Source organism: Anopheles gambiae, chromosome 3 (assembly GCF_943734735.2).
Source record: "Anopheles gambiae chromosome 3, idAnoGambNW_F1_1, whole genome shotgun sequence".
Classification (NCBI taxonomy): Eukaryota; Metazoa; Arthropoda; class Insecta; order Diptera; family Culicidae; genus Anopheles; species Anopheles gambiae.
The window spans coordinates 2,641,377-2,668,679 of NC_064602.1; the positions used below are offsets into that span (position 1 = coordinate 2,641,377).

Below are 27,303 nucleotides of genomic sequence, written 5' to 3' on the forward strand. Positions count from 1 at the left end.
AAAATACGATAATGAACAACACGGAGCCGGCTCGAGGACAACCAGGACGTGCCTGCCATTCAGTGCCGCCGCCCGCTGTCGGTATCGCTGTGTTGCCGCTTTGCATGTCAAAGTCACTCAACAGACGAGTCATATAAAAGCGACGAGCTCGGTCGGTTAGTTGGTATGCAGATGCCAAAAATAAGAGCGAACGCTAACAATGTGTCCCTTTTTGCGGGAATCCTTTCGAAATGTCACTGGATTCATTTAGTGTGCCTGCCTCGAAAACGCTTCCACAGACTGCAACCATTATGCAGGCCTGCGGGCTTTCACAATGCAAACAAGATGTACAAGAATAGCTGATCTCATGTTCACAACAAAGTTTGGTGGAATAATTCACGCTCATGTCGGGGCCGTCGAGCGTGGCCTCAAAGGCAGTGCCAATTGATATGCATCCGTACTCGAGATCAATGCAATTCAATAGGAGTTTATCGAACTTTCCCCCCCCCCCCCCCCCCATGCTCCCCAACCATGGCACCGCTCGGACACGTATCGATTTCCTTGTTTGACCATCGACTATCCGACGTAAATCCACAACAGAGGTCAGCCGCGAGTGATTAACAGCGAGAGAGTCCCAGAGTCTGCCGAAGGTCTTCCCCTATACACGCCCGACAGGGGCTTCGTGTTGGGTGACCACAAATTGTCGGCCCGATCGATCGATCGATCGATCGACCGTCAACAGGCATCAAATCCCGAAGATGATGGATAAATGATTATACATTTATCTCTCAGCTACATTAACTGATGCTGGGCGCGCTCGTTCCAGGCGGGCTTAGAGGCTTGCGCTTCCCGATCATTCCATGCACCGGGGGTTCGGGTCGGCTCTAGGCACGGTCGGTCGATGCAACGCGCTGCATCCCCGCTGACAATTTCAATGTCATCTTCAAAACCGGACCGGAACCGGTGCCGGAGAATAGCTCCACGCTTGTTCATCTTACACCACCGCGGTTCCTCGGTGGAGAGGATGCCCCTTCCGTGATCGAACGATCGTCGGCATGTCAACTATTTTATCAACAGCGTCCACAGCCCAACAGATTGACACCGTTGTCGCCTTCATCGATCACCGAGAGGCAAGAGATCGTGCTTGAATTCGCGCGGTCATTCGAGCACAGACAGCGGACCCCAGGGCTGTTGTGTCACTTAAAATATCACATTTGTAGGTCCGATATCGACCCGATACACCCAGCCACAGCTAAAGTTTCGATGCATCGACTGAGGTCGTCTGAGTCATGGAAGTTTTTATCCTCTCTCTCTGTATCTCTCTTGTTGCGCTATTCTGAGATCTGAACAGAATCTACATCCTCGTTTTTGCTCTACTATCTCGAGCCTCAAAAGGCAGTTCTCTATTCTCTGCTTTTACCCCTCGATCTGATCACTTTCCTGACCTGGCTCGGCGAACTGTCGTACTGTGGAGGTCTGGATGTTCATGGATACGGCCTCAGAGCGCCTATCACTCGATTGTAATCAGGTCCACGCTTGGACGGTTAGGCGAGCAAACTGGGCGAACAACCTCTTGCACCACCACCGCTCCGGGATCAATCGTGCATGCCCCGCCCGACCCCCAAGAGCAGCCGGGCAGCGTGCGGTGTAAGCGAGGACCCGAGGGTTACGCTCAATTAAAATCCCACCCAGCCCAATGGTCGTCGTCGTCATCATCTTAGGTTGTCGTCAGCATCATCGTCCACGTCTGCCCGCTCTGCCTCATGCCGACTCGAGTCGCGCTGTTGTGTGCGCAAGCTTGTTCTCCTCCTTGCCTTCTTCTTCTTTTTTTTTGTTTGCCCACTGCCCCCCTGCCGGGCAGCGACGGAGCGCGACGGAGCGACCGAGTGCGACAGTGCGAAAGAGCGAAGATCAAAATCGGATCGCCTTAAGACTGCTCCGGCCGCTCCGGTTCGCCCATGGGAACGACAACAATGTCGTTGAAATGTACCGATACCAAAATATGTCATCGAGAGCTGTCATTCAGACGCAAATCGGGAAACGGCACAACATGGGCCACGTTGCGTGGAATAATAAATGAAATCGCTATCGCTTCGGTGCGTCTCCGTGCGTTTCGACTGTGCGCTCCAGATCACTTCATAATTCGTCCTGCTCTACGATCATCGGCCGTCGCCGTCTTGCCATATTGGGCGCGCGCGATAGGCTCGGGTGCGACTTGACGGTGAACTTGTTTCGTCGTTTTATTCCCGTCCACGATCAAAGATATCAATACTGTTTTACGATACTTCAAGTATAATTGAATCATAATCAGTAAATATGCTACGCGGAGATTAAAACGGAAATTGAAAAGTTTGCTTTACACTCTTCACACAAAGCCTGCCAAGCGGAAGAAATAATCCAAGCGTTGTAAAAGCAAATGGGACGACTATTTAACCCATTCTGCTCTTGCCAGATCTAGAGTTGGGTTCATTTCCGGCACAGAACTGTTTGGAATTGATCTGTGCCGAGGTTAACCGTCAGACGCGGCAAGCATCACCCACCAGGGAGCGAGTCGTAGTCATCAGGTACATTCCAACCACTCAAACGAGGGCAAAGGGCTGCGATAGATGAGGCGAAGTTGTGCCTCGTACAAAACAAGACATAGAATATGTCTTCGTTCTGAGCCGTACAACGCCGCCCTACGAGGATGCATCTTGGAGGCCTATTTAGAAGCAAGTTTCCCTCCCTCGCCGGGTCTGGGCAGTAGGGCAGAGAAGGGGGAGGGGAATTACATCGCGCAATGTGCCGCCGCTATGTGAAGTGAACGCACCACAAACGCAGCAGCAGCAGCTACAAGGTACAGGCCGTTCGTTCTGCTGGGTTTGCTGGAGATTCGGAGTTCGGAATAGGGCACACGGAGGGCACGGAACACGAACATCCAAACACGACACGAATGCGGACGATGGTGATCGATGGCCTGGATCCGTTGAACCGGGGGCGTCTACACATTCGCCCATATCGTAACCTCGAACGATGATGTCTTTCGTTCGTCTCGTTTGCAAGCGACAAACCGTCCGCGCTATTAGAGCGGCCCCACGTGGGCTACAAAGTAGTGTGCCGAGCAGGGAGCAGAATGTTTCCCCCCTCCCCTCCTCCCCCACGACGAGAGGGCTCGTTAACAAGGCCAACAAATAGAATTGTAAGCTGTGTAGGTGTTACGTGTTTTTTTTTCATTCCCTTCATTGCTGGAACTGCGCGACGATGTCTATTGCAAAGTTGCATTGTCATTAGAAACGAGTGCACCGCTCACTTGATCGTTCCCATGCGTTTTCGTCTCTACCTCGCTCTGATCCTCTTTCCAGGTCGCACAACCAAAAAAAAAGCATCAACTGACGTTCCTGTTGCTCTTCTGCTCTTCTTGTCGCACATTCTAGGGACTAAATTGCTGTGAGGTCCTCCTGGGCTGCGTTCCGTTTTCACGCCTGCACCGAGACGTGGTCAGCGGATCAGTATGTGTGTGCGTGTGTGTGTGCTTTGGCTGGTGATTGGTGGCCAATTTTCACCTTTCAAATCGAGGCAACGAATAAGGTATGATAATCGCAACCGGCCACACCGCTGAGCGAACCAAACAAAAGCGAAAAACGGTGGGCCGAACTGGACGACGAATAGCAGGAGCTCCAGCTCCTCGCCGCTCAGACTGCCGCCTGTTCCTTTCTCTCGAATGGCAGTAGCCTCCCGGAAATATAAAAGTGTCCTGCACGTACGGCTCCATCACCAACGTGGGCCCCCGCAGCTCCCCGCATTCGCCCCGTCTCCGCTCCGGAAATCTTTCGTCACCGCGATCCAGTTTGCCGCGTTGACGAAAAGGAAAAGTCAAGCATCATTAGCCCGAACAGTTTTACTGCCAATCATCGGGAGCCCCGAAGCGTATGTATTTTCCATATATATTTTTTTGCTCTGTTTGTTTGTGTGGTTTCATTTGGTTCCTGCGTTTGCTGCATTGCACACACAAATAACAAAAAAGCAAACAAAAAAAAAAAACCCTGCGCTCAGCATTCCCGGCTTCCCGTCCTTCCGAGCGGTGCTGCTCTGCTCTTGATACCCGCCCGAATCCTATGGGACAACCTTTTCGAGGATTGTCGAAAACAAACGAACGATCCGCTACGTCCACTCCACCCGGCCACTGCACCACGCCCCACCAAAAGCCCATCCCGACAGGACGAAAAGTGGCATCAATCGCCAACGAGACGGGCCACGAGACGCGACGAAATAAACGAGAAATCAGAATCAAAAGAGCGCAAGAACAAAACAAACGCAAAAACTGCACGGGCACAGAACGAGAACACACAGGACTAAATAAATCGGTCCTCCGATCTGCCGAAACGGACTACCTGATCCCGTGGGCTCTCTCTCTCCCGTGTGCCGTGGTTCCACGTTCCGTTCCCTTCGCGGGGGGCGTCCGGAACGTCATTTCGTCATTTCACTCCCTCGGCCGGACGCCCCCTGGTTGCGAGCGCTTCCCAACAACCGCCGGCGGAGTTTTTGGTGACATTTGGCGCGCTCGCTAGCAGTAGGAAGAGCAAGAACAAGTTAGCCACTGGCCGGTGGTGGTGGTGGTGATGGTGGTCGGCGGTCGCAAGGTGTGACCGAAGCAGCGAGGGTATGCGACCGCGTGATGGCATGTGCAGGAGCAAAAATTTCACATCGCATCCCGCCGCCGCCGCCACCGCCGTCTGAAGGCTCTCCCACCGGTGGATTCTTCGCATGTGGCAGATTAACTGTCACTGGGTGTTTCCCGAGCTTGACGTTTGTGCTCGTGGTAATTGGGCTTTTGGTCCACTGCTGGGCGGTTTCGACAGGCGAAACAAGAACAAGTGATTCGTTTGCAACTCGTACACCATAGAAATGTCGAAAGGTTTTAGACATTTTTTGAAGAAAACTATGTCATCCACAACAGACACAAAGCCAAAGAACCTAAAATGCGGTTCCGTTTGTCTATTTTACGTTCCCCCTTTTTATGAGCGTCTCACCCCGTAGTAAAAGCAATAGAAAGAGAGAATGAGTGAGCTGAACTGTGCCGAGCTATCAGTAGTAGCCTTCAGCGCTTAGCAGCCTCAGCCGCCACTGCCGGGTCTAGCACCCCGACGGCAAAGAAAGGTTTCATCCCCGCTGGAGCATTGCGTTGCCCTTTTCGCTTTCCGAGCGGTCGGGTCGGGTCTTTTGCTGCAGCGTGTGTGTGTGTGTCTGTGTGTGTATCAACACAAAACGGAACGAAGCGGTGGCAAGGGAATAAAACGAAAAAATGTGAACAACAATTCAAAAGCCCGCAGAAGAATGAAGGCAAAAAACACGCATCTCGTTGAAGGCGGGCAAGGTGCTCGCAGGACGATCTGTTTCGCTCTTTCTCTGTGTGTGTGTGTGTGTATCGGGAGCAATAGGATGGGGCGGCATGGTATGTACAGGAGGGTGTGAAGGGTCCGCAGCCCAGTGTGAGCAAACGCGAACACGAGCGCGCAAACGGGACGGAGCGAGCCCAAAGTTTGTTTGCGAGAGAAAAGGAAAACAAACAGCAGCCAACACAGCTCGGACCTCGGAGGGTGTTGCGGGGGAAAGGGGTAGAGCGAAACCGCTGAAAGAAATAACGTACTACACGTTTGCTTGGGGTTTTGTTATAAAAGGTAATTTTTCCTGTATCGAAGGAGGGAAGAGAGAGAGAGGGGGGCAGCAGGGTTCCGGAATCCTCCGGTATGTGAGGTGGCACATCGCAGCACATCGCGGGATAGATGGCCTCTTCGTGCCTGCGTGCCGCGCGTCCGTCCCGGCCGCCGCAATGCCACATGCCAACGCGAGCGCGATCACGATAGACAGACAGAGTCAGCGCTACACATGGCGAACCATTAAAAAGCACCACCAATACACACGCACACACTCGCACAGGGGCAGGTAGACACAACACAAACACCCACCGAGGAGAGAAAGAGAGAGAGAGAGAGAGAGTGAGCCCATTCGAGGGCTGGTTTGGGACGCGGTGGCTGTGAGGTCAATCCTTTCCTCGCTTGATGGTGGTTGTAATCGACCGCTCACAGCATGGCAAAGGGTTTGGCAGCGATCGAGCGTGGTGGGGAGGTGTGGAGCAAAGTGGAAAGGAAAGATGAGTACGGACAGAGAAGAGGGCAGGGGAAAGGGGCGAGAGGAAGGGACGATGCCAATCTCGCCGGTGGCCACGAGAGTAGAATTTTTCCTGGTGCCGAACCGTGTAAGCCAAGTGTGAAGGGAATGTTTCCGAGAGCGAACTGCGCGAACGAATAACTGCGCTTTTGGTGGGATGGAAAGAAACGAGTTTCTCTCTTGCCTCGCGATCGCTTGGCTGGCCAGAAGACCCTCTCGCCCGGGGCCTGCCTTTCCGTCCCCGTTTTGCGCTACGACCACAACAGCCTGCTCGAGTTCGAGTGTTGCGGTTGCGATGGTGGTGGTTGTGAGCATGATCAGTAGCTTAGATGTGTACGTGTGCAGCCCCATCTAAGGGGTTATGTTAAAGGGGTTGTTTGGGGAGGAAAAAGAAACCGAAAGAAAACCCCTCACACACACACACACACACACACTTCCTTCACAAACACATCGAAACGGGGTCCGAGGAGATCGCTTTCTCTCCTGCTTTTCAGCTGCTCTCGTTCGCTCGTTCGCAGCATTAGCCGCATTTACGTCGCTCCGTCCCTCATCGCAAGCTCAATCACACACTGTCTGCAAGCTCAGGCTTCGATCGCGATACGAGTGCGCGAGAGAGAGGGAGCCAACCAAACGATCCCGCGCGGGTCCTACTTTGGTCTTTTCTTGGGAGCGTTACTCTTCAAACTGCTTCGGGAGGAGGGCAAAAAGTGCGATCTAGCGGTTGCTAGAAGATCGGAATTTCAATGTTCCCAGTGGGCTGGTTGGAAGACTGGCTGGAGAGAAAAAACCCCCTGACACAGCTCCCCGAATCAATCGATTACCAGCGCATTTCATGGACAACTTTGCTCCCAAACGCACTGCCTTTTGGAGCAAATTTAAATTCCAACAACACTCTTAGCCCCGCCGCGGCGCTTGCCGCAGAAGATTGAGATGATCATGTTAATTTTATCGCACGATTGTGCGCAATGAGCCATCAAATTTGCACGATAAGAACCAATTCATCACCATCGATCGATCGATCGGTCGATCGACGCACCGAACGAAACGGAGGTCGAAATGTTGCCCTGCAGCAAAGCGACAGCGTCCAGGGCTTTGGCTTTGATGGACGGAATGGAGGGGGGAAGAAAAGGACGCAAAGACGACGACGGTTACTACGCCGTTCGGTTGGGGCCCGGGGGGGAATACGGAGCAGACGTGTAATCGAGCAGAAACCTACAGCCTACGGGGGCAGCATGGGCAGCAACGGGCTCGATACAACAACCAGTAGCTCCGGTCCTGCCGTCGGGCACCATCAGCCAGCCAGTTATTATCATCCTGTTGTTGGCGTGTGTGTGTGTGTGTGTGTGTGTGTGTGTTTGTGTACGCATGCTTGGGAGTGCGCAATCAAAGCAAACACACCGAGAGCTACACACGCGGGAAGCGAAATGAGAACTTCCCGACGCTGAAATTGCTTTGCATGTCATACAGCTAGTGAGGAATGGTCTGTGGCGACTGTGGCGTGGTTCTGGCTTCACTTACCTTGAGTATACAGCGTCCCTTGGATTCGTTTTCGGCCACGGACACGTTGTAGAAGCTCTGGTCGAAGATCGGCTCGTTGTCGTTGACGTCGTGGATGGTGACGAGCACGGTGCCGGTGGAGGAGAGCGGCGGCCGCCCGTTGTCCTGGGCCATCACGATCAGCTGCGGCACCGGGTCGGTTTCGCAGTCGATGTGGGCCCGCGTCGTGATCAGCCCCGAGTGGCTGTCGATCTGGAACCAGTGCGAGTGCGTGTCCGGCGTGTCGAGCAGCGAGTAGACAATGGCCGAATTGTTGCCCTCGTCGCGATCGACAGCCGTCACCTGGATGACGGAAGTGCCCGGGTCGGCCACCTCCATCACGTTGGCGTGGTACACGTCCTTCTCGAACTCGGGCGCATTGTCGTTGATGTCGGTGACGGTGAGGAAGATGTCCTTGGCGGCGTGCAGCGGCGGGTTGCCGGTGTCGGTCGCGATGACGCTGAGCGTGTAGTTGGGCTTGATTTCGCGATCGAGCGGCAGCGACACGATCACCAGGTAGATGATGTTGTCGCGCGTCGTCAGCCCGAAGTGGCCCTCGCCGCCGGACAGCGTCACGTTGACGTTCGCGTACTCGGTGCGCGAGTCGGGATCGTTGACGGAGATGCGGGCGACGAACTCGCCCGGCTGCGCCGACTCCGATATCTTCGGCGTGGCGTCATCGCTCAGAAAGATGACGTTGATGATGGGCTGGTTGTCGTTCACGTCCGTCACGCGTATCGACACGAACGCGGTCGTCTCGAGCGGCTGCATGCCCCGATCCTTGGCCACCACGACCAGCTCGTGCAGCTCGCGCGTCTCGAAGTCGAGCGGCTTGTTCACCGAGATCAGCCCGGTCGCCGGATCGATGCGGAACATCTGCTCCTTGTCGCTCTGCCGCCGGTTGATCGCGTACTCCACCTGGCCGTTCTCGCCCGCGTCCTGGTCGGTGGCGTACACCTGCAGCACCGTCGTGCCGAGCGTCGCGTTCTCCGGCACCGTCGCGAAGTACCGGCTCTGGTTGAAGATCGGCTGATTGTCGTTCACGTCCTGGATGGTGATGTTGACCGTCATCTGGCCGCGCAGCGGCGGGCTGCCACCGTCCAGCGCCTCCACCACCAGGCTGTAGGCCGGCGTCGTTTCCCGATCGAGGAAGCCGTTGATCTGCAGGTCCAGGTACAGCACGCCGTCCCGCTCCCGGTGCGACGACAGCCGGAACGCGTTGTTCACGTTGCCGGACACGATGCTGTACCGCTGCGTGTTGTAGCGGCCCAGGTCCGCGTCCCGGGCCGGATTGAGCGTGCGCTTCACGTCGCGCGGCGTGTTCTCCGGGAACTCGATGCTCATGATCGGCGTCGGGAAGGTGGGCGCATTGTCGTTCTCGTCCAGCACGCGCACCACCACGCGCACGTTCTCGCCGCTCAGCGGTATCGCGACCAGCGAGTAGGACGAGCGGTTTTCCCGATCCAGCGCCACCTTGGTGCGGATTTCGCCCGTCGTATGGTCGATGGCGAGATCGGTATCGACCGCGCTGCCCGGCACCGGCACGATCAGGTACGGCGGCCCGCTATCGCCGTTCTCGTCGTGCACAAACTCGCCGATGAACCCGATCTGATGCCCGATCGGTACGCCCTCCGACACCTCCAGCTCGCGCACATGCTCGGCCGCGGCCAGCCGTATGAAGCCGCCCGGCCCGCCTCCTCCACCACTGTCCCCGCTGAAGGCACATATCATCAGTAATAGCCACAGCAGGGACATCTTTCTGTGCCGATTACTGCAGCTGCTGTAGCCGTGCCTACTTTTGCACTCTGCCATCGCTGGGCTGTATGTGAATGTGTGTTTGTGTTTTTTGTGTTTTAAGTGTGTGTGTGTACACTGCACTGCTGTGGATTGTTTCGTTTTGCGGCCAAAGGGTGCCGCGGGTTACCGCAACTCCGCAGCCCTACTGTTCCTGCGGAGTCCTGCTGCAGGTGCAGCTCCTTCTGCACCCGTCACCTGTCGGTAGTCTTGGGAGGTGTGAGATTTCACGGGGACAATCATCACCGCAGTTCGTGCTGCACACGGTCACTACACTACACTGCACTTCCACCACCGCGACAGTCCATTGTTCGGGTGGGCCACTCCGGTCCGAATCTGTGGAAAAAAGAAAAATGATGAAAAATTAGACAAGAGTTGTACGGCAAACGAACGCAAGACACAGGGCAAGTCACGCAAGGTCGGCGATGAAATTGTTCGACACAAATATTGCAATCAATCAGCAGTGCTCATAGTGGAAGGAAGAAAGCACAACAACAAGCTGGATGGAGACTCCTCATAGATCACACCGTGCGTTGTACATTAATATACTATCCCCATCAAATAAGGCTCCCCCACCCCCCTCCCACGAGGGTTGAAAAAATTGAAGCAGAAAATTTGCTCCACGCTTAGTTCCCATCGGTCCACCGCAAGCTGGCCACTGCTGCGATGAATAAATTTCGTCTCATTATAGCGAAACGGGGGAACATTGTAAAGCTGCGCGATTGCTCTGCGGACCGATCACGATCACGTCCCATAACAAGATACGCGGCGCGCGCACCCAGTCCGTGCGGAGGGAGCACGAGAGGGTCGAGAGCGGGTCAAACTGGACAGCGCAAATGGCAGGAGCGCGGGGGTTAGCTCACTCAACCATCACCCGAACCCGGACCGTAAAACACAGCCGCAATGTTTTGTTAGCTGCTCGTGATAGAGCAGAATGGGGCAGACGATAGGGAACGATAAAAATGGGAAAGCAATAACGGGGAAGCGATGAAGCAGAACGCTGCAAGAAGAATGGGTACATCTTCTGGGTTCGCGAAATGCCAAATGCGAGAAACGGTGGGGAGTTCTCGGCTCGCGCTTCGGACACACACCACCCGTCCACGCCACACGGCGCGCCGAGCGACGCGAAAAGATATGGGCAGCTATTCGAAATCATTTTGCACCACATTACTAACTCTATTCCCCCTGCGGGGGCCGCTAATCGTGAGATCGTTTCCACGGCGTCGACCCGAGCAAAGACCTACTACTACTAGCACCACCCCCTTCATCACCACCATCTCCATTCCCAATGTTCCGTTCTTGGCCTGGGCAGGAACTTCTTTCCCTCGTCGTGAGATGACTTTCGCTTCATTTGCATCGTGTTTGGTCGAACTCGGCAGGGGCGTACAATTAGCGCTCTGGATTCACCCAGCGTCGGTCGTCGAGGGTCGTCAATACAGCAGCGGAAACTGATAGACTACCCTATCCTGGAAGGGTGGCCCCCACTTTTCTCCAGACGCTTGTCGTTGGCGTGGAGAAAATGGGGAATTATTCCACTAAACAAACGTTTGCGTATGCTGAACAAATGTATCGAAGCGACGAAACATGCATTTTAAAAGTTTCAGGAAACGTAGTCAGTCACGAGTCAAGGTAGGAGATGAGTACCGCCAGTTAGTTAGCGGACTGACGCTACTAGTTCCAACCTTTCGAGGCGCACACTATGTTCTACACGATTGTTAAATATATTTAACAAAAAAAAAATGGACGAGTGACAGACTTGCTGGGCCTGTTCCGATCCGCCGCCGGTGTCATTGAATGTAAGAGATATTTCTATTCTATTTAGTATGCCCATTCTCTGTGGTAGCTATAACATTTACATACTTGAAGCGTTGCTTCACGCCGGTGCACTTGAACCAAGCCGCGTCTTGCCACGGACAGGCGGCAGATCTGTGTGTTCTTTGTCACGGGGCGCATATGCTTGTCAAACGACTCCTAGGCGCACTCCACACACACGCACGCTTGACGTGTAATTCTATATTCAGCGTGTAATGTCCGGGCCCGGGCTATGTTTACGCTGTGTGTACGCTTCGTTTGTTGAAGGCGAAGAAGCCGGACCTTTACTTCTTTCTCCCTCCTCGACATTGTCATTCGAGACAATTCTTAGGAGCATCATCATCATCATTATCATCATCATAACGATCGTCTATCCTCTTAGCCTATCCTCAATATTAGCACACATTAGCCACCGTGGCAGCTTCGTTCGGACGGTGGGAGTGTTGTCCCCTTTTCTTCCGCTCACTCGCTCGCTCTGTGGTCCTCTCTGGCCACACTTTGATCCTTGTTAATCATCCCTGCACGTTGCTGCGATGGCCATTGCTGTACATGGACCCCAAAAGCACACTTGAGCAGGGGCACTGCGCATGTGCAAAACGGCGACTTGCGCGCAGCCTGTCAAGCCATAAATGCTACCGACGATGACGATGGTGGTGGCAGAACGATCGAACCGAGAGCTCGGGCTTGGGCAAACCACAACAAACGCCACAACCTTTCTTCCCAAGCCGGGTTAGAAAGCCGCAGCTGGGGGTGGGGAGAGGGACCACGCTCGAGTGTGTGCGTCGCTCGTGCTCGCGCGGGGGAATGGAATGCTAAGCAGGAGTATAATTTAAATTTATTCATATTTTAAGGGGTGTTTATGGTTTCTGTTTGTTCGAAATCTTGCGACGCGCGAGCGGCTTAGCGGGCCGCCGAGTCTTTTCGAACGGTATCGACCGACCTACCTCGGGCCGCGTACGCTTTTGTGTGGCTGTGTGTTGTGACTCCCTATCCCAAACCGCAGCCCGCGGTTCTTGCCCCACCCCATGCCACCCTCCGATCGGACGATTCGCGCGATCGTAAAACGCACCGGCAGCAGAAGCTGTATATGGTATGTGAGTGTATCCCTGTGTGTGTGTGTGTGTGCTTGGGTGAGGGACGCATTTTTCAACTTGCCGTATTTTCGTCTTATCTGTGCGCGGGCTCTCGTGACAGCGCGACACAGCGCGGCCCACAATGGGGCTGAGATGGTGGCTAAAATGGCTGCCCCGAGCACGGGAACAGCCGTCGGCGCTGCTGGCTCCCGATTTGGGCCCCGCCTTTCGACCGCGCGAGCGCGAGGAGATGGCAGAAAAGATGGAAACGGCCCAAGACGGACACGGAACGGACCAGCGGCGGCTGGCTTTGGAGAAGCAGGCTCGCGCGCTCGAAGCTGCTTTGTGTGGTGGCTGCTGGCTGCTGCTGCTGTTGATGCGGCCGCGGACGGCGAGGCGGATGACTAATAACGATCATAATTATAATCGAAATGGATGACCGGAGCTCATTTCTCTTCGCCAAGTTCTGTTGGCAGGCAGGCTCGGGGACCGTGCCGAGAACTCGGCGCATACTAATGCGATTCCATGCCAGCGCCCGAGAGAGAGAGAGAGCTCGTGCGCACCGTGCTGGCCGGTTATTTTCCAGTTTCCGCTGCCCATGTGTGTGTGTGCTGGTTGGTATGTGGTCGTGTAAAGGACGGGAGAAGCTGGAGCATCAACGGGGGTTTCCCTATTTTGCTTACCCGAACGCGCACGATCATGTGCTCCTCGACGGTGCAAACTTTCCTCAGATGCTTCAAGTTGTTTTCATTCACATTCTATGCGTCTCGCATGCAGCTTTGTCATACAGCAAACGAGTGTCAAGTGGGGCAGGCGGGAGGGAAATAACATAATCATCAGTGCCAGTGCACGTATGTGTAATCTTGCAGCACTTTCACAGTCTGCTCTCTATGCGCTCCGGGATGAACCATTCGAACAAAAACATTTCTCTTCCCTGTTTCTTGCTTTTGGTCACGCAGAAGAAGAAAACAACACAGTTCCGAACTACACAGGAACTACTAAGTCATCAAGATGCGATTTCCTGTCTTTTCGACCGTTTTGATCAAATCCATCCGAGTCGCGTCCACGACCCATTTTCCACCGTTATTTGTCGTCGATGGATTGATGGAACGGAACTGGCTACTGCTGCTGCTGCTGCTGCTGCTTCCCTTACCGAGGTTCATCCGTACCGTACGGCTTGATGAGATTTTCGAAGCCACAAACCTGTGCGGTCTCTGGCTGCCCCTCATCCACGCGTTCCATCAACTCGACAGGCAGTGGCAGCAGCCTCCCCCCGAAGCCAAAAACTTGATTACGGATGGCACCGGTAATTTCGTTGCCCGCAGTCGCGATGTTTATTATTTTGAGATTGATATTTTGCCCTCTAGCGGTCATTATCGTTCGGGCGGTGTGACAAACCGTCATCACTCATCTGCCGTGCACACTTCGTCGGCACCACCCGCACCCCACACGGGGAGTTTATCTGATCTGGCTCTCTGCATCATGCTTTATCTTACTTGCGGTGCATGACGTTCGAACGAAGCCCTCGCTTGCCCCCGCTTCCAATTGGCCTCGGGACGTTGTGCGCCGCTCAGGTCGGCGATGCTCCGGTGCGAGTGTTTGTATTTTGCTGGTGCGCTTCGTTAATTGCTAAATTGACAGTTATTTCCCGTGCCATGCCACCCTTACCACCTTCATGCCGGAAGGTGGCGTTTTGGTCGTCCTCGTTTTGCGATTATGATGACGGTTCGTTCCTTCCTTCGCGGCACTGGCCGAGCTCACGGGGATGAAATGATTACCGAAAAACAATGCAAAAAAACACACACACAAGACACCAAGAGCGGCAGGCAAAACGGGAACGCGCGGTTCAACGCTTCAACGAAAGAACGGCCGGTCCGGGGAGCTCGCTGCACAAACAGTGCGGTGATGATCGTCTCAAGATCGAGCTCTTAAAGTGATGAACCAAGTGTGCATGGATGACATGGACGCGGCGAGTTTGTTTTTGTTTCCCCGTCCCGCTGCGTTGATGCTAAAGGTGACCCCAAAGGTGGAGAATCTCGGTCGGCAGAAGTGGATTTGGTGACGTAATGCAAATGCGTTCTCGATCGATTGATTTCATCGTTCTGATGCTCGTATGTGGCAGGGAAATGAATATCTTTTTCGCACTTGCAATGATTTCTACAATAAGAAAACACACATTCTCGAGCAGAAGGAGCTCATGTGCGCACTCAATGGCGTCGAGGTTTAAATTAAGGTACAATGAGAATGTCATCCCCCCCTATTCCTGTATCGTCCTGAGAATCGATCAACAATAAAACTTTCAAGCATTGTGATTTTATGGAAAAAGGAATTTTACACCCTCCTGTCCTGTCCATTGTCCCGCGAGAAGGTAGGATAAATTGTTACGAATTGCTTTTCCTTTGAAGGGGTTAGTCTTTAGCCACAGCGATACTTGCTAGCGCAATCATGGCGGGACATCGTCCTTTTGCACGACGAAATTGTAGACGGAGCCGGCAGCAAGCACATCCGGATCAAATGCCCCATTTGGCAGAACACTGAAAGGTGCATCTTTCGGCGCACAAAAAAAAAAAAAATAAATTACTACACCCTTCATTTGTGAAAGCAGGCGATCAACTTCTGGCCCGGGATGGTTTTTCTCACTTCGAAACATTTGGCCAATTTATCACTGCCCCGGCGTGCCCGGGGTGTACGGATGGCTGGCGGGATGCAACCATTGGATGCAACCCCACGAAGTTTAAATAAATCCCATCAGTGACCGGGTCGGTTCCAGGTCGCCCCGCCCGTACCCATCCCTCTCTCTCTCTGTTTCGGTGGTAAATTAAAGATTTTCATCGGCTTTATAACACCGAAGAAAACGGGTGCGAAATAAAACGTGCAATAAAAGCAGTGTTTTTTCAGATGAAAAAAGGCAGGAAACACACACAGTCAGTGCTAACAGTATGAAAAAGGTCCCTTTGGCTCTTGCCAGTAGAGTGGTGGTATCGGAAAATTGCACTGATGATGATGATGAGCGAAAAGAGTTGAACTAACCGAAGTGAATGAGAGACAATAAGAGAAAATAACACCGCGTCCCATCCAGCCAGGTGGGTGCACATGATTGCAAGTGTATGAATGCAATTTGCCAAAAAAACACATAAAACCCTTCCACACCAAGGGAAGTGATGAAGACTGTCTCCTCATTCAGACCACTGCGATAAACTTGTGCACTTCTACTTTTTTCTTTTGGGTTGCTGCGGATAACATCCCGTGGTCGTCCTTTTTGCAGAGCGCATTAATGCACACACAATGAAATAGTCACGGTTGCCAATTACGTCCCGAAAGCCCATTTCCCATGAGAGATTGGTAATAAGAATGAAAATTGTTGCATCTGCGCTTGGATGGATGGCTCCGGACGAATGCGCTGCTACTGCTGCTGCGGTTCCATCTTTTTCGGGTTCATCGTCACCACTACCGTTGAAGTCTTTCGTACAATCGAATCTGAAGCAGGAACCGTAGCACTTGTGACCGGTCCGGCTGCGGTCGATGATCGTTCGGACGACCAAATGGCGAGGAGGATGACGAGTCTAAGAAGAATGTGTTCGATCGTGGTGTTTGCTTTCGATTATTTCCGAGACTCATGCGAGAAAATTGCTTACACTGGGACAGCGCGGCTCGATTACCGGTCAACGCAACAAAGCATTTTTCCTCTCCGGTCCGGTGCGGACGGGGGCCGCTGCTTCTCTGCCGCTCTTGCGTATGGTGGATACATTTTCCAACGCAAAAAAAACACAAACCCATTCACTCCTTCGTGGGATGATTATAGCGCTTTATAGCGAAGCGCTTAGCCGCCATACATCGAGCCATCGAGAAATGGTTCTTGGATCGTGTAGATCGCGGACGAGCGGAGTGTAAAAAAAAGAATGATTGAAACGAAGCTTTCAACAAAAAGATGATTAAATTCCTGTAAAAGACTACGATTGCTGTAGCATGAGACAAGCAAAACATCACAGACCAATCAGGTGCGCAAGAAGTTGCACAGAATGCGAAAGGAAAACATTGTCCCGTATGCGCATTCTAGGAAGCTGGTTTACAAAAAAAAAAAAAACAATCATAGTCGGAACGGAATTTTGCATAAAGTAAAACAGTTAAGCTAATAGTTTCTTATTGTGCAGTTTGGTCGATTGAAATAGTATCGAAAAAACCTCAACCCCGCTTCAGAACGGTTACTATTAGTTCACCATCGCAAAACAAGCGCGCAAGCGCACGGAAGTAAATGATGAAGTAAGAAATACTCACTCACTCACTCACAACCCGAAAAACTCAAATCAACGACCGAATGGGGGAACGAAAAAAAGGGGCCCAAAGGCAGGCGGCGGCGGGGCGCTTTCGGGCCTAACGTTTCATTATGCGAAAGCAATAAGATGAGCGTGAGGTGAGGGCGCAGTCGCCTGGCAGTGGCGGTGGAAAAGTAATTTTGATTGAAAATCTGCTGACTAATCAACTCTATATTAAAAACATATAATTTATACTTATTTTATTTCGTAATTACCTACGCCTGTTGCGCGCCGTTACGGCCACGGGGCAGAGTCCGTCTAATACTGAAGCGGCTGAAGCGTATGAAGCGCTCCCGAAGCGGCCCCCGAAGAAAAGGAGTTCAATCGCTCGAATAAAGCAACTAGTACGCACGATTCAAAAGAAACGACGCAGTTAACATCCATTTCTCCTCGTTTCCCACCCAGCATTCCCGCTCGCTGGGCGAGTCTTGGTGTGGACGGTGAGGATAGTGCGCATATCTGGAGCAGCAGCACGGCGTACGCCCTAGCCGTTGGAGCTACAATCAGGAATAGTTTAATTCCTAGCCTATGCCTATGCCTACTTTTGGGGGAAGGCCGCCCCAGAGTTTGTTGGCAAGGTCCGGCGGCGGTGTTAACTGTCTAGCTGCAATGATAGGGTTTGTTGGATGCGGCGATCAGGCTTCCATTTTCGAAAATGAATTTCGAAGAGCGGACGACCCGACACCTTCTGTAGACAACAATGGAATACGCCCAGGCTCCCCCCCGGAGAAAAGGGGAACGGGACACACGGAGCCGATTTACGATCGTTCTTTGAAGCGTCTCGCGCTGTATCACAAAAGAAGCTATTTAATTTCAATGAACCGTTTTCCCGATTCTGTCCATTCGATGATGGTCGGTGGTTCTTTTTTTTGGGAGGAATCTGAATTGCAGTCCTCGTTGAAAGGGCGGTCCTGCACGTTCTACTGACCGCATCGCTCGTAACCCTATCCCTCGCGATCGTGACCGTTACTGTGCAATGCGGGGCACGGGCACGGGGGAGTTGTTGAGTGTTAACAATGGTGCAGCGAAGAAAGGAAGAAACAACGCGTTCCTACCGATCCTCGAATAGTAAAGCACTCGACGTAACGGTGTCATTAGACGCGGAGTCCAAGAATTTCACTTCCAGCGTTCAGGTCCATTAGCGCCAGCCACAAAGGCCATCATTACCCGTCGCCAGGGCTTTTCGCGCGTTTGGTCTTTCGGTGCCGGTTCCACCCCAAGTGGATCGGCCGATCGTGTGAGCGCACTGCCGTCGTGACCGTTGTCGAGCACCAACACACACCGCGGCAGATACTGGCATATATACACATGGAGTACACACATTCGTTTCCGTGTGGAAAGTATCATTTTAACACTTTCTCGAACATGTTTCCGCCCGCAACCCGCTGGACCCTTGGCTCGCTCTCTTCTTCCCTCAATGATCAATCGTCAATCATTCGCGAATGCGTATCGCCGAATGATACACATTAGAGATAGTTTTATTTCCCAATGCGCTCCTGCGCGCTCCATCGCCCTCCATTCCTGCGCTTTCCGGCAAAAGGTGGAAGGCCACTGGCCAACAATTACATTCCTTTTCTATCCCCATCTCGATCGCTCACATGTGTGTGTGTGTGCCTGTGTGCTTTGAATAGCCCGGATGAGGTCACAGTGAAAGAGCATGGAGAACAGCCGCTTGCTAAACGGGCGCTTGATGGACGGGCAAATTGCGCGAGGCAAAAGAGAGATATTGAGCCCTAGCCGACCTCAGTCCAGACACCATGCCAACCCCGTCTCCTCCCCCGGGGGTATGATGCTGGTTGGGCCAGCCGCTCAAAAATGGTTGAAATTAATTTTAATGAACAAAACGGCTTCTGCTTTCGAAATTTGAATCTCCATCAGCTCCGTTTTGCCCGTCCCGCGTCTTGGTCAGAGCTAGCCCGTCGGCACATAACCCATCGAAACCATCGGATCGGAGGCTCGTAAGAGGCTGCGCGGGATTGAAATCGAAAATCGAGAATTAAAACATTTAACATTTCGTTTAAAAGCGAACTCAAGGGGTATGAATTGCTGAACGCTCCATGACGCTCGCCCGCGTTGGATATCGTTCATTAGGGCTCCATTCACTTTCCTTTGGGAGGATTCCATACACCAGGGAGGAGGAGGAGAGTGGGCACCAAACCTCCCTTTTCAACGATTTCTATGTGTGTAGCGCTCATGTGTAGGGGCGATTTCGTTTGGGCAGCGATTCACACAGGGCAACGCCGATCGAAGTATCGCAGGAGGGAAAATCGCAATCGTGTCGGCGTTGCCTTGTGATCGTGGCACATGAATGAGCGCTTGTTGTTTTTTTTTCACTCCCTTTTATGTGTAACACGATCGATCGTGTAAGTAGGTTTCAAGTGCTCAAACACTTTGGCGTGTGTCGATATGTAGAGCGATATATGTTTGCAATCATGCGCGCAGCAAAACATTAGTCGGGCGATTGTCGGTGAGCTTTGCCAAAAAATCAATTGAGGCCAAACCGAAGCAACGAAGAAGCCGAGTCCGAGAAAGCGCCTTTAGTGCTAGTGCAGCATCAGCCTTTTTTGTTTGTTTTGCCTTTAATAGGTTGGCGCAGTTTTGCAAATGTTATATAAAAAAGCCCCCAGCTTCGCAAGGCGAAGAAGTAAAAATAAAATAAAGAAATAATGTCTTTTAGCACACGCAAAGGAGATCAGATCCAATCGAGGTGGAAAAAGGTTGCCAAGATAAAGCGATCAACATCACAGAAATGAGATGCCCGCGCGATTAGATCCCATCCCAACATCATTAATAGCCCGGAGGATCGACCAAATGATCCCCTCGAGGCGTTTGGCGGGTTGCAACGTTTTCACCGCAGTTCTTTCACCGCCAGCGAGCACAACTTCCACCAGGCAGGCCAGCTGCCTGCTAAACATTCACGTGTGCACATATGACAAATAAGCGGTAATTAAATCAAAGCAAACGCAAAGGGCCATGCTATGCGTACCTGGTCATAGTCGTCACTCCCGGAAGGAACCTCCTGATGGAACGCCTTCGATAGGCGGAATGGCCGGTGTGCGCGATTATGTCTCGATGATGGAGGAGCATAGCACAAAAACAGCGACGATAGAGCAAGAGAGAGAGAGAGAGAGCGAAAGAGATAAAAAATGCCATCCCATACCATTGAAGGGAGGGCAGTAGTCGGGAAAACATCATTAGCTGCTGCGGGAAGAATTCAAACGCTCCCTCCCTCCCTCCCAATCCTTGCGATCACTCTCTACCCTAGCACTATGCCTTCTCTATTAAAGACATTGATGGACGCTCCAATCTCTTCATCTCGTAGCATTTTTCGAGCGTCCTTCTCTGGCATGGCACAACATAATTCTTCTATTCCGTTTCTTTTCCCGTTTCTTAAGTTGTTGTTGTTGTCTCTCAACCTTTTCCTCTTGGAAACTTGGACGGTTAGACGCTGGTGTAGCTTTTACCGCGCGCTGACTTAACGCTTTTGTTGAGTTTGAGTGCATGCACCGGAGGAGAATGGAAGAGGGAAATAAAGCTAAAAAAACACACACACATAGAGAGAGGAGTGTAGACTTAAGCAAGGTTCAGCTTTTTGTTTCGTTTTGCTAGTTGTTTTCCTCCCTAGGCAAGTGTTTGCCGGTTTGAACGCTGTTGCTTGGTGAGACGAAACAAAAAAAACAGCTTCTGCCGGCTGGCTCTGCTCTGCTCGAAAGTATTTGTATTTCACACCGAACTATGCGTAACACCCTCTCTGCTGGTGCCTGCTGCCTGCTGTACTCTCATCATCATCATTACTATTATTACTGTTATTGGTATTATAATAAATGTTCTATTTCGCTTCATTTTTAAGTCATAATGACTCGAAACAAAGAACACGAAAAACAGCCCTCCCTTTCCGACACAGGCCTCGGAGGAGCACGGAGCGCGTCACTTTTCGCCTTTGCTGTACCGAAAAACCGCCCCGGCCGAACTGGCTGGTATGCTGCGGAATGGAAGGCGGTACAGTGCCGCTGATGCTGATTTCGCTCCGTTGGAAACATTTTCAAAACGAAACAAAACACAGCCTCAAACGGCACACACACACACACAGAGACTCAGACTGAGACAAAACATGTGACTGTGGGATGCTTTTTGGGAGAAGAATCATTTCGCCCGAAGGAAACTTGAAGGGGGCAGAGCATAGGAGAGATAAGCAAGATCGAAAAAGGGGCACACACCAAGCGGATGGAGCGGAGAGCAAAGGGCTGGAGGAAGGGACTAATTTTGGGGAGCTTTAGCCTCTTTCTAAAACAAAACAGAGGTGAGACATAGGAAACAAGGATGATGATGAAGCAGCAGCAGCAGCATGATCAGACCCAACACCAACAACCTAGGGCTTCCCGAGTTGAGATGAATGTGTCTGTGTGTGTCTGTGTGCTGTAGCTCCAAAGTGTGCTGCCCGAGACTAAAAAAGGGAGCCACACGGGGTCCGAGGTACGAGGTGCGGCAGCGAAAGAAAGAGAAACAATTAAAATTTTATTAAGAGATTTTATTAACGGAGAACCAGAATCCCCAAACCCCACCGGACGCCCACCGGACACCGGCCCATTGGCCCCGAAAATAAAAAAAAAAACGGGGAAAAAAAGGCAAACACGGCTTGGCCATCACGGCCGGGCCCAACGGCTCAGGTGGTGTGGAATGAGTATCAATAAAACAAAATAACGCACCATACGACGGGCTGAAAGAATGTGCCTTTCATTGCTGTGTGTGTGTGTGTGTGCGCGTTTCCCCTGGATACTCCGAAACCGGGTGCTTTGGTATGGGTGCCGATTCGTTTTGGGACGATCGGAAGAAGATTGATGAAGCCCGCGCCGCACCGCCGCAAGACGAAGACGATGACGACGACGACGACGGTGAGGCTGCGCATATTGAAAGCGAGTGCTTTAGAGTGCGTTGCTAACCTTTTCTTCATTCCACCATTCAAAGCTAGCCCTTAACCGGCTCCATAGCAACGCACACGCGTCTACGGATACTTTTTCCCATTGCCCATTGGCCCGCTTGGATGAATTTCTAATGGGGCGGGCATCGTGCCTCGATCGTAGCTCATTACGCAGGATTCAGCCGTACCGAGGCTGCCCTTTGTTTTGCGACATTGCGGGAGAAAAATGATTTGAGGCACCGTGGACTTTTGTTTTGTGGAGTCGTTGCTTATGATAAAAGATTGGCGCTGTTCTAGAGGTCCGAAGAGGCCACAGCAGCTCCATTCGCTCCGCGCAAGACAGGCCGAGTACGGGAAGAAAGGTCGGTAGTTAAGTAGTAGGCGACCGTAACTACGCGACTATGGAGCAGCAGCAGCAGCAGCAGCAAAACGCCCTAATGACGCCCTGGGAAGCGAGCACGCAACAAAAACACCCAAATGGCAGCCGCTCAAATGGTCGGCGGCAACCAAACCACTTCGCAGCAGCAGCAGTCACGCTCCCACGAATAAATCTTTCCCCGGGCTTCCAAACACCCCCCACCACCCTACTGGAATGCGCTGCTGCCAGACCAGCCAGGTACTGCAGGTGAAAGGTGTAAATGTCAGATGCATGAAGACCGTTCGGCTGTCCCTTCGTTTTGGCGTGACGACGTCAACCTCGCTTTTATGCTAGGCACTGGTGATAGGTTTAAGTGCCGTTTTGGCCAACAATTGTGTTGCAAACTGCCGTGTGTGTGTGTTTTTTTTCGTTGTTGTTGTCTGATTATGGTGCTGGAACACTATCACCAGCAACCGGTAGCCCCGACCGGTGTTGGTTTGCCCTCGAGCGCACAAGCAAACCCCCCAAGGGGGAGGCAGGAGATCCTTCAATTAGGCAGGAAAAGTGTGAGTGTGTGTCTTCAAGTGTGCTGTCTCGGGACGGCTACTTATGCACGGGTATACACGGTGGCATTATCGTCACCTTTCTTTGCCCCTAGGCGCGCGACCCAACGGGGTGGTTGATTTTTTGCTGATGAGGGATTGAGAAAATGGGCGGCTTTAAATGTTATGAAAGCTTCCGTTTAGCACCTGCCTCTGAGCACATCCCCAAAAGCTACAGTTTTATTATTTGTAACTCAAACAGAAATAAAACAAAATTGCCCAGGTGCCGGCCGAAATCTGCCGGCTGCCGTATTCAATAAAACAAGCTCCCCAAACGAGCGTGAAAGACACGACGCATGTACTTTCGCCAGTGTGCACAGTGAAGGAAGTGAAGGATGTTGTCTAACAAGCGCACTTGCCCGAAAACGTTCGAGGTTGATGGACAGAGATGCTACTGGAAGAAAATGAAAATGTATTTCTTTTGAAAACAGAGATTCTGCTGAATTTACGCGAACAACATACTCTATTGGTGAGTCAGTTTTTTCTTGCTTTTTTGATGCTCAAATTTGGCTCTTCAAGTTTGAAGCAACGTAAACAAACAGACATGGGACGAAAGCTGGCATAGAAAAATAGCTTTCTTCCTTTCTGTCCTCTACTCTACAACAGCGTGTCTGGACGTAATTTGCCATTTATTGCCATCGTGTTACACCCCAAACCCCCCCGTGTTTGAAATAGAAAACGCAGAAACCTATCTTAAATCAAGCCCAAACAAAGATAGACAGAAATGTGCCCAAAACGGGGACACTCTCCTTCCCTTTTCTCTCTCTTAGGACGGCCTTAGCAGACCGACGACATCTTGAAACCTGCGAATATTGTGAACTCAGCTTCCCGTAATTAAGGTGAAAAATTGCCCTCATGTTCGGCCAAGCGAGCCCGAGGTGCGACACAGTGTTTGCGGAATCGATTTAAGAGGGGAGAGCAAAAAACCAACCAACAACGTCAAAAATACTTCTTCCGGGAGGCCACACGGACTGCGGGCTGCAAACAGATGACCGTTGACAGATAGCAGGGTTGTCACCGGTTTACGAAGCTCGCACGACACACGATCGCCATTTCGGGCCGGGCGGGCGGGCCTTCGGCCACACTTTGGCCAGAAGGATAAATAAATCTCATCTCGCGATAAACATCTTTCACCCCAATTCTAGCCTACGAATGCGTCTAGTTTAGAGTGATAGAGATATGTAACGTTGCTGGTTGGCTAGTTGTGAACTCGTTGGCAAGCCGTAGTGCGGGGATAAATAACGGAAAAATGAACTTTCGACGCGTTTATCAAACGGTCTTCCCTTCCCTACCATTGGGAACCGTTGACAAACCGTACATCTTCCAGGCGAAGCCCCCAAAGAAATCGAGACAATAGATCAACCTGCATGTGCGCGCATCTGTCCAAGCGCGCTAATGGATGGAGCACCAAACGGGGATCAATGTCGAAACGTTTAGCGCGCCCGCTCCATCAGCCGGCCCCCAATTCGTCCGAAATCCGCCCGTTCGTCTATTCCGGCACCCCGAACGGATCTCGTTCCGAAATCGGCGAGACCCCGACATTCCCACGGCGACATTCCTGGACCGGATTTCCCACATTGGCCGTCGCCGGTCCCGTCGGGCCCATCGCGTAATTGGATCTTCAAAAAGTCGACAAGAAATAAATCACTTCCTGCAGCCGAGCCACCAGCTCCAACCGGCAGCGCAAACGTACGCAAACGATCTTCATCATCCTCACGCAGCCCCCATCGCGATTGGTCGTCGTTTGTCGTCGCTGGTACGGCGCGTTACGCTTTCTCCTCCCCAGTGCGCCCATCGCTCTCTAATCCGGTTCTGGAAGCGCAACGCACGGCGACCTCACTGGACCCGAGACGCTGGTACGTTGGTCGCGCAAGCCCACGCTCGCCGTCAATCGGTAGCCGGAAATGAAACCGATCGTACCGGAATTCGGAAGACGCAAACCACCACACACACACACACACACACACACGCAAATGGGGGAGAGCGGGAAGGAGCATCGACATGGCATCGACAGAGCGATCGTAAAACAACACACTGTGCATCTTGGGCCGCTGTTGCTGTTTCTCAAACGACGCCTTCTCCGGCGCAATCTTTCATTAATTGACACCGGCACGATCGAGGGACGGCACGGAGCGCTCCCCGGAGCGGCTGCCCGATAATCTATACCCAGCGCTGAAATGTCACCATTGGCACTGGATTGATCGGTGAGCAGGAGGAGAGGGACGGGGAAGCGACAACGGCACCACCAAACAAACGTCAAACAAGCGCGAGGCAAACGACCGAAGGGATCTGTCATGTTGCATTCCGCTTATCTCATCTGCCTGGCGGCGTGCGCGCGCCTCGCGCTCTCTTTCTCTCCTATCGCACTGGGGGCGGGGGGAGAGGAGGGATTGTGATTCAAGAAATGAAGTGAAAATGGAAATTGAGAGCCGAAAGAAACGAAATCGGTAATATTCCTCCTCCCCACATCTCCCGCCCCATTGCTGCGTGCGTTGGTACTAGTAGCGCTGGGCCCAGCAGTAGTAGTAGTAGTAGTAACGAGCGGATGAACGGATCGGGCGCGATCGACGTTGCGTTGGACGAACGCCGCATTTTGTGTGTGTGTGTTTTTTTTTTAGCACGAGGGACACGCTGATGCTGCTGCACGGGGCCATAGGCCATATGGCAGTGCGACGCAGCAGCGGCAGCGATAAATAAACATATATAATCCCAGACAGTAAATAACAAATGTGACTGTAATATTTTATACCTTTGGCATGAGGCTGGGCCCGGGCCCGGGATCCGCCCGCAGCAGCAGCCGCACCAGCGCGAACGAGCGAGCGAGCGGTCCACGAGATCTTCGCCCGCGTGCATCTTCCACGCACGGATCCAGCAAACGCCCGAACGCGCGCGCGATGGCGAAAAGTATACGCGGACGGCAGTAGTAGGCCGGTGTGTGTGTGTTCGTGTACCGATCGCCGTTCGCGTTCTTGCTGCCTCGATACCACGCGCTTGCTGCTGCAGCATGCCTTTGCGCAAAGCGCTTTGCAGAACATTTCCTTCGCGGTTTTCTTTGCATTTGCGTTCGCGTTAGGAGAAAGGGGAGGCTCGTGTTGCCAGCTAACAGTACAACCGCGACCGCGACGATGGGCCTTTGATCGAGACGAACAAAACCGTTGGGGGGGGGGGGGGGGGAGGGACATAGCTCTTGCCTTCGCTACGTTTCATCCCGTCCGTCACGTCTGCGCAGCGCAGGGCGAAACTGCAGAAGAATGAAGCGTGCACTAAAACCGCTAAATTCTAGCATCTTTTCTCGCCTCCCCAAACCGAAAACGATCCGTGCGCGATCACGTGCTTAGAGTGTTCTAAGAAGAAAAGGCTCACTCACCGCCGCATCCCCGGTGAGTGAGCGAGTTCTGAGCCCGCTTTATCTTTTGGCAATTTGTCTACAGATCGGACAAATTCCTATCGGCTTACAACGGCTGCTGAAAGGAAGGGGGGGGGGGGGGGGGTGTCCCGAAAAACAATCACTGACAGTATGCCCTTTCACGATGTCGCTCTGTTGTGTTGGCTTATCGTCCTACTTATAATATTTCGTTATTGTTATTCATCAGAAACAAAGGCAGCAGCGAGCAGAGACGCTGCCGCCGCCACTGCCGAAAAGAAAAAAAAGAACAAAACAGAGCTTGTTCGCTCGAAGCACGGTAACGACCAGTCCCCCCAAGAGGAATCTCCTCCACGAACCATCGACGGTGGCGCGCTGGTATTTTATCTAAGCATTAAGAATTTACAAACAATTAAAACCTTTAAACCGGCAAACGGCTCATGTTACTCAAGCGCTAATGACGATTGAGTTCTTGTGCCGGCTTTTTTTGTTGTTTTTATTCCATCGATAATGTATTCCCTGGTCGAGCTTATGCCCCCGCGAGGGTCCTGGTCCTGTTGCGTGGTTGCGTCACTTTCGCAATTGTCGCCCATCAACCTTCCCTTATCCCGGTGCGCAATCAAACGCTAATGATTTTTGCCGGGTGATGAAAAAGGATGATGAACGATCGCCGAACGTTGATGGTGATTGGTTCGGGGACGCGTTCGGGAATGCCAAGCGTGACGAATGGTCACCCGCTTTCCAGCCGCGAGCGGTGTGTGCGGTGTGCCTCCCTCGCAACACGGCCACCCGAACAGCGCACAGCAACATAAACAACCTATTTTACGATGCAAAAAACCGGAATACATTTTAGCGAAACGATGGGAAACGGTTAACTAAAAGGCCCATATAAAGCCCGTCCCTTGCTTCCTAATGAGTGTTCGAGTAGAATCACAGAAAAAAAAAGGTTTTCACACAAGCACGTTTTTGCAGCTGCTTTATTGGTAATTCACTTATTTATTGTCCAAGACCAAATATATCGCACCAAAACGAAGCGCTCAAAAAAGGCGTGCTTCCTATCCCCCTTTTTTGATTCAACTGCCCGATGACGCGTTAGTTTTTTGGCGCTTTCCCCTATTCTTTCGGGTTACCTGATGGTAATCATCGCTTTCAGCCGCCGCGCACGTTTCTTCTGTTCAATGCCTCGGCAGTGATGCCATCATGCCCCAGTCCCCGCCATCCTATATGAGAGCAGTGGTGCCATCACTCCCGAGCCCGTCAAACATTTTTGGAACGATGGCAGTGGTGCCAACATACCCCAGCCCGTGCAACCTGCTGTTCCAATCCTATGCGGTCAGCAGGCTTCACTACACCTCCATCACTGCCAACTTATGCACTGGTCTTTTGAGTGTGCTGCCCTTTGCTGTC

The 27,303-nt window shown here is 52.3% G+C and overlaps 1 protein-coding gene across 2 annotated transcripts in view; it reads right to left on the reverse strand.

The window, feature by feature from the left end:
- Window positions 1-27,303, reverse strand: part of LOC1278050 (protein dachsous) — a 94,998-nt gene that overhangs the window by 53,823 nt on the left and 13,872 nt on the right. For both annotated transcript variants that reach the window (XM_061658277.1, XM_061658278.1), the window contains exon 3: window positions 7,645-9,792. In XM_061658277.1, coding sequence (XP_061514261.1) covers window positions 7,645-9,474 — 1,830 coding nt within the window. In that variant the 5' untranslated portion in view covers window positions 9,475-9,792. The remainder of the gene's footprint in view (window positions 1-7,644; window positions 9,793-27,303) is intronic.